Consider the following 7,026-nt stretch of genomic DNA (forward strand, 5'->3'; position numbering starts at 1 on the left):
GTTGTTTTTTTTTTTTCTTAAATAGAATATGCTGTGGCAGAGTGGGAGGAGAGGGCTGCGGTGGGAAGGAGCCATCAGTGCATCCTGTCGGGCATTTGCAGCAGGAGGAAGTGTACCCACGGGGGGGAGTGGTGCCCAGAAGTACAGGGGGCAGTGCCATCTCCTCCGCCCCCCGCCCCCCCATCCCCACACAGAAGCCAACAGCCCTTTGGGCTGGAGATTTAGGGTTTTTTGTTTGTTTTCCACTTGTTTTCCATTCCAAGACCATGTAAACAGGGTATAAATATTTCAAACACTTTCATCTCGACCACGCTGTGATCGCTCTTGACAAGACAACGGGTAAATAACTTTACAATAGCTTCATTTGAGACCGCTAAATCTACCCTGGTGTGGTGTGACACAGGCAACCCTGTGACCGCTGTCCCTCTGTGCTGGGGCGGCGGGCATGGGGCCCTGGCACCACCGGCACCACGATGAACGGCAGCTCGGCTCATGCACGGCACCAGGGTGCCTTCATGCAACAACAGGGCTTGAGAAACCTATGGGGAAAAGGGCTGCTGGGATTTTATTTTATTTTTTCCTCTGGATGCAGTCTCGGGGGAGCCCTGGCCAGGCTGGCCCCATGGGGGATCAGAGACATGTCTCGGGGCTTGCCTGGCTCTGAACTCCCCCCTGCCCCAGCCAGATACCTCCACTGCTGTAAAAACAAAGCTGGAGGAGCTGGAAGGAGCACCCAGCAGCTTCCCCGCTCTGGCTAAAAACAGATGTCCAGCAAAAATAAAAAGTCAGAACTGAGGGTCCGAGGGGGGCAAGTCCCTGCCCAGGGCTGGTGCCCCCCACCCTGAGATGGGCGTTGGGCTGCTGGGAGACCCCAGCCCCGCAGTGCTCACAGTGAGAGGTGCCATCACCCTCTGGTCACAGGTCCTGGTGGGCGAGGGGGGTGGCGCCGAAGCCTTTGTGTCCTCTAGCAGCCAGCTCTTCGTAGCACCTTGGTGCCTGCGCTCATCACACAGGGACCGGCCTCAGTTTCCCTGGGGGGTGACAAGTGTGGCTCACAGCGGGCAGGGGCCATGGCCATCACTGCCCCAGCCCCATCCGGTGGCATTTCAGTGGGCACAGCGTTGAGCTGCTACCATCAGCATCCCCACCAGCATCCCCGCGAACGGCACAGCCCAGCACCCCTGCCCTGCCGGGAAGCGGGGCCAAAGCAGAGCCCTCCACCGTCTCCCGGCCGCAGGCACTCACCTGGCAGCCGCAGCTGCCCCTAATTCAGGCTGAAATCGAAGGGGAGAGAGGTTCAGCCCTGGGGGTACTGCCACTGCCCCGCAGCATTGCTCTCCCCTCACTGTGTACCCTGGGCCACCAGCAGCGGCTTCGCACCAGGGTGCTTTTGGGGAAGTGCTAACCAAGCTCCCAATGCCTAATTAGACTTTTGTTAATGAGCTGATTACAAATCAGCTAGCTCCACTGCGCAGGCTTTGCCGGCTGGGACAAGGCTGGCGGCGGGAGTCTCCTCTGATGGAGCGACCCCGGCTGGGCACAGAATCACGGTGCCCCACCACCCACCTGAGGTCTGGAGCTTCCTGCGGATGGAGGCGGCACGGCCAGAGAGCTGCCCCGGGCTGGGGGACGTGTGGCCCCGGCTGGAGGATGCTGCAGTTCCTGGTGAGTCACCCTGGGGGAGACAGGGCACAGCCCCAGGATTAGTCCATGCCAGTCCCCAGAGGGAAGAAACGGGGACAGGTTTGTGGGCAGATTGAGCCTGCCTGGGTAGTGATGTCCAAATATGCTGTGGGGGTACCGTGGGGCTGCTGCAAAACAGAGCTTGGAATCAAAAAAATCATAGAATCATAGATGGGTTTGGGTTGGAAGGGACCCTTAAAGGCCATCTAGTCCAACCCCCTGCCATGAGCAGGGACATCTTCAACCACATCAGGTTGCTCAGAGCCCTGTCCAACTTGGCCTTGAATGTTTCCAGGGATGGGGCCATCTACCACCTCTCCGGGCAACTGGGCCAGTATCTCACCACCCTCAGTGTAAAAAATTTCCTCCTTATATCTAGTCTGAATCTACCCTCTTTTAGTTTAAACCTCTTTCCCCTTGTCCACCTTGGCTTGGAGGAGCCAAGGTGGCAGCATCGGCTGAATGCTGCTGCTTGGGGACAGCCCGCTCCCACTGCGTGATGGTTGCCAGTGGAGGTGGCTCCTGGGGACCATGCTTAGGGGCAAAACAGGGGGACCCCCTGGGGTGAGGGGGAAGAGGAAAGGCACTGGTGGCCCCTCGGTTACCTCCAGCTGCTCCTGGCTGGGCCAGGAGGTCAGCTCAGCCTTGCGGGAGACAGGCCCCAGCTCCACAGAGCGAACCCTCTCGGCGAACTTCAGGGAGCACAGCGTCTCGCTCGTGTTTTTCTCGGCGGGGGAGACCTGCGGGCAGGCAGGAGCAGCCAGAAAGTCACCCTGATGGCTGCCTGTGCAACCCCAGGGCTCCCCCACCCCAGCAAACACACCGGTGCTGCCCCGGCGAGATGCTATTCTTAAACCTGCTGCTCCCAGGATAGCCCCTGTCCATGTGCGCACGGCCAGCCGGATCCCCTGTCACCAACTGCCCCAGCACGAGGGACAGCCGGGAAAAGCTGCAGCAGGTGGCAGGGGCTTGGGCACCCGCCGAGGGGGCTCAGTGTGAGCATAGGCAGCCGTGGGAGGGGGTCACAGGGCAGGGATGGAGGAGCTGCCAGAAATCCTCCCAGCAAGAGAGGGGATGGGGAGATGATGACATGGAAGGACACCATGCCCATGCTTGCACCCATGTGCAAGCAGGGAGGGCAGAATCATGGGTGGACCTCCGAGTTCATCCCCCATCCCTCCTCCTTGTCCGAGGCGCAGAGCTGCACCGGCACGGCGGCTGCAGCCCAGATGATGTCCCCGTGTGTACACCCAGTCCCCTGCTCCCAGCCCACCTCCTGCCTCCAGCGTCCCTCCCCCACACCCAACCCCATCCCCAAAAAAACACCATTGAGCAGCCACGAGGATGCCAATGGGTGCCAGGTACCTGCACCATCATGAGGGTTTTGCTGTCGCCGCTGAGTGAGTCCTGCAGCAGGTAGGTCAGCTTGGAGTTGCGGAAGGGCACGTGGCCCTGCCGGGAGCGCAGGGCGTAAATGACATCACCCAAAGCCGAGAGGGACTTGTTGATGTGCTGCGCCTCACGGAGCCGGCTGCCCTCTGCGCCCGACCGCCCGACACGCTCCGATCCCGCCAGGTCCACCAGGTTCAGCTTTCCTGGGGACACACAGCCAAATCCCCACCCCGACCCCCGGCTGGCGTCAGCGCACAGCACCTCACAGCCTGGGGATGCCACAGCCCAGATGCCCCGGTGAGGGGCTTGCCTGCACAGCACCCACCTGTGGTGCGGAGCCCTGTGCTGCGGTCAAGGCCGCGGACAGTGATGATAAGGAGGGCATGGGAGCGGGAGCTGTGCTCGTTCAGGTTGGTGCACTCTGTCGCCCGGTTGACGTGGCCGAACTCGAAGACCTGGGGAAGAGCATGGGGAGGTAGGGGGTGATGACAGCCTGCCCCAAACCTGCCACAACTCCCCCCTTGTCACCCAGGGACCCCCAGGGATGTAACCCAAGTGACACAACCCCATCAGGTGTCTGGTCCACCACTGTGATGACTGCTGTCAGGTCTCAGCCTGAATGACGCACCAAAGGTGACAGACAGGACACTGCAGTGACAGCCGGCATCCTACTAATCCCTGGGGAGCTGCCTGGGCCCCACGCTTTTATTTTTAACCCCCCTGTGGCTCATCCCATGGGACAGTGACCGTCACATCACCCCCAGGGACCTATTTTGGTCTATGTCACTCCCTGGTGTTTCAGAAATACTCCCAAATCTCACGCACCAGAGACCCCCACACACCCCAGTTCATCACAGCCCCAGTGCCACCCTCCTGCTCCCACCATCTCCCCACACCTTGTTGATGTCTTCCACGCTCTGCACCCTGAACTCGGTCAGGCCGGGGACGTAGAGCTGCCCACTGCCGTCGGGGCACAGCTTGATCTCCAGCTTCTCCTGCGGCTCCTTCCCCAGCAAGTCCCTGTGCAAAGGGGTACCCATCACCATCCCCACCCTGTGTGTGTGGGGGCGGTGATGGGCACTGGCTCCCCTCCGGCATGGCACTCCTGCCACTGCGTGCCAAGGCTGCCAGAGCAGCCCTCTCCTCCCAGGGATGCTGCACATCCTACTTACAGACCTCATCTCTCCAGCTCCCCATGTACCACCCAACACAGACCATGCTCTTTATTGCCATTCCCGGTCCCCATTACCCACATGGATGTGCTCCCAGCCTCCTCCTGACCCCTTCCGCCTGTGGCTGGGCAGGGGAGGAAAATATTTCTCATGCTCCCAGCTCCCAGTTAGTGATTTCTAAATATAACATCCAGGGAGGAGAGTGGGATGCTGCACCAAGGCTGGGGGAGCGGGAGCGATGGCAGGGTTGGGAGCCTGTATTAGTAATGGAGCTCGAGGGTGAGTGCTTTGAAGGACGGCATGCACTGGAAACAGATTTAAAAATGAATCTTTGCACAGCCAAATCCAGCGCCCAAAGCCCTGGGAGCAAATTGTGCAGCCAAGACAGGGCTGGTGGGATGGTGAGAAGAGCAGCGCGGGGTGATGCCCACCCACGCCGGCTCCCCGGCAGCTCCGCTCACCCCACCAGAATGCCTTCACCCCACCTGCTCCCGGTACCTGAGCGCCTCGTTGTAAATCTCGGCGGCACTGACGCTGATGGCATAGTCCCAGTCAGCCGCCTTGCCCCGCACCTCGGAGAAGAGGAGCTGCAGGGCCCGCTGGTTGATCCCTGGGTTTGCTGCTGTTCCCTGATGGATTGAGGGGAGAAATCGGGGATAAAAACACTCTCTTGCATTTTATTCTGCTTTTTTTTTTTTTTTTTTCCTAAGCAGGACCAAAGTCCAGGAGGGGTGCTGCAGAGGGCTGCGCAAACCCCTTGGCAGCAGCAATGACCATCAGTGCTGGACACCAGCTCTGAACTGGCCACCAGCTGGGTTTAGGGAGGGTGTTGAGACTGGGCACCATGGGATGGGAAGCTGAGGACACAGAGGGAAGTAAAGCCAGGCAAATTCACCTCCATCGTGTAGGTTTTTCCTGCTCCTGTCTGCCCATAGGCAAAGATGCAGACGTTGTAGCCGTCGATGCAGGAGGTGACCAGGGCCTGGACCTCCTGAAACACCTGGGGGGGACCAGGGAGTGTCAGGAGAAGGTGGCTGCATCCCCCACTCATGCCAGCAGCATGGGCAGCAGCACCCACCTCCTCCTGGGATGCTTGTGGGGGGAAGACTTTATCCAGCTCAAAGGACACCTGCTTCCCCTTGTGCAGGAGGTGCAGGACGGCATCATCGTCGGCATCGAAGGTCACCACGTTGGCTGCCTCTGGGCCCTCGCCATCCTCCTTCATGATGGGGCGGACTCGCCCAAAAACCCGGATGTTTCCTTGGGTGGGGGGATGCAGGGATGGTGTCAGCCCCAGTGCATCCCACTGCCACCCCCCTTCCTCGGTCACCGTCCAAACGCCGGGCGGGCTGAATGCTGCATCAAAGCATCCCATCACCGGCCCAACTGTCTCAGGGGGACGCTGATCACCCAAGCCATGGTGCTGAGGTGCAACGGGGCAATGCTCTTCTGTCCCCTCCGCTCAGGGACACGGTCTCCCACGATGGGACCTGCCACCCCGCCACGCACCTTTCAGCCGCACCAGCTCGTTGTGACACTTCTTGCGGAGCTGCAGCTCCCGCCGGTACTTGCGCAGCAGCTCCCGGTTGGTGTTGTGCACCTCCTCGATGGCTTGGCTGATCTGGGGGGAATGGAAAGCAGGGGCTCAGTGACTCCCCCAGCATCCCCACCGTGGATGGTGGGGGGGAGCCGGGGTGGTGGTCCCGGGTACTGGGGGCTCACCTCGGCCCTGGCGCTCCGCAGGGTCTCCTGGAGGAGCAGGGGGAAGTCGCGGACCTGACGCTTCAGGCTGTTGTAGTCATGGGTGAGGGTGCGCAGTGCGGGCTGCAGTGTCAGCAGGTTGGTCCGGACGCCTGCAGGCACGAGGTGGGGTGAGAGGCGAGGCGGCATGACCCCCCCAGCAGTAGCCGGGCGACCCTACGAGCTGCTCCCTACTCCTCACCTGCCAGGTTTTCGTGCACTGCCTTCATCTCCACTTGGGCACGGGAAAACGCCTCTTCGATGGCGTGGTTCTTCTCCTCCTCCATTGCCTGCATCTCCTCCAGCATCTGCCCGTGGGCTTGCTCCAGCTCGGCCTCATACATCGTGATCTGGGAAGGGGGTAAGGGGGGGTTATGCTGAGCCAACGACCGCCCACCGCTGCACTGCATCAGCTGCGCAGGCAGGAACTGCGGTAGAGCCGGGCGATTTCTGATTTACACCCATGGCGCTCGGACCTGAGCTCGGAGCTGAGCCACTGTCTTTTGGGAGCTCTGCAGCTGCTGCTCCATCTCCTTCAGCACCTGCCTCTGCATCCCCACCTGCTCCTGCAGGTACTGGTTTCGGGACTGGCTCTCGCACAGGGCTTGCTTCGCCTTGGCCGACTCCACCTCCACCGTCTTGATGATACACTGGGGGGGGAAAGGACCCAGAGATGGGGTGTACTGAGGAAGCAGCACCGGAGGGGCTTGGGATGAGCTGGTGTTGGCCCAGGGGGAAAAATTTACAAAATCATGGTGCTGCGCTGATGTGCTCAAGACAGAGGGGTAGATGGCACAGGGCACCCACTGGGCGCCGCCTGGCATCCAGCCCACCTCCCCTTGCCCGACCAGCAGAGATGGAGAGCGCTGCAATGCTCACCTTTATCTGCTGGGGCTGGGACTTGAGGCTTGCGATGGTCTCCTGACTGTCCCGCAGCCGCCGGCTGAGCCGTTCCTCCTCCTCGGCTCTCTCGGCCAGGGAGTCCTTGAGCCGCAGCTCCACCTCGGCCAAGCGGTTTGTCTTCTGCTGCACCTCCAGG

At 60.9% G+C, this 7,026-nt stretch overlaps 1 protein-coding gene across 1 annotated transcript in view; it reads right to left on the reverse strand.

Annotated features, from left to right (window-relative positions):
* Positions 1–1,005: 1,005 nt before the first annotated feature.
* KIFC3 (kinesin family member C3) overlaps positions 1,006–7,026 on the reverse strand; it is a 12,039-nt gene continuing 6,018 nt past the window's right edge. The window contains exons 4-18 of the mRNA XM_009894504.1: positions 6,867–7,019; positions 6,464–6,637; positions 6,190–6,337; positions 5,970–6,100; positions 5,757–5,868; positions 5,326–5,507; positions 5,143–5,247; positions 4,746–4,876; positions 3,972–4,095; positions 3,401–3,530; positions 3,049–3,278; positions 2,299–2,423; positions 2,177–2,202; positions 1,567–1,662; positions 1,006–1,031 (exon numbers count right to left, since the gene is read on the reverse strand). Coding sequence (XP_009892806.1) covers positions 1,006–1,031; positions 1,567–1,662; positions 2,177–2,202; positions 2,299–2,423; positions 3,049–3,278; positions 3,401–3,530; positions 3,972–4,095; positions 4,746–4,876; positions 5,143–5,247; positions 5,326–5,507; positions 5,757–5,868; positions 5,970–6,100; positions 6,190–6,337; positions 6,464–6,637; positions 6,867–7,019 — 1,893 coding nt within the window. The remainder of the gene's footprint in view (positions 1,032–1,566; positions 1,663–2,176; positions 2,203–2,298; positions 2,424–3,048; positions 3,279–3,400; positions 3,531–3,971; positions 4,096–4,745; positions 4,877–5,142; positions 5,248–5,325; positions 5,508–5,756; positions 5,869–5,969; positions 6,101–6,189; positions 6,338–6,463; positions 6,638–6,866; positions 7,020–7,026) is intronic.

Source organism: Charadrius vociferus, unplaced genomic scaffold (genome assembly GCF_000708025.1).
Source record: "Charadrius vociferus isolate BGI_N301 unplaced genomic scaffold, ASM70802v2 scaffold621, whole genome shotgun sequence".
In the NCBI taxonomy this organism is placed as follows: Eukaryota; Metazoa; Chordata; class Aves; order Charadriiformes; family Charadriidae; genus Charadrius; species Charadrius vociferus.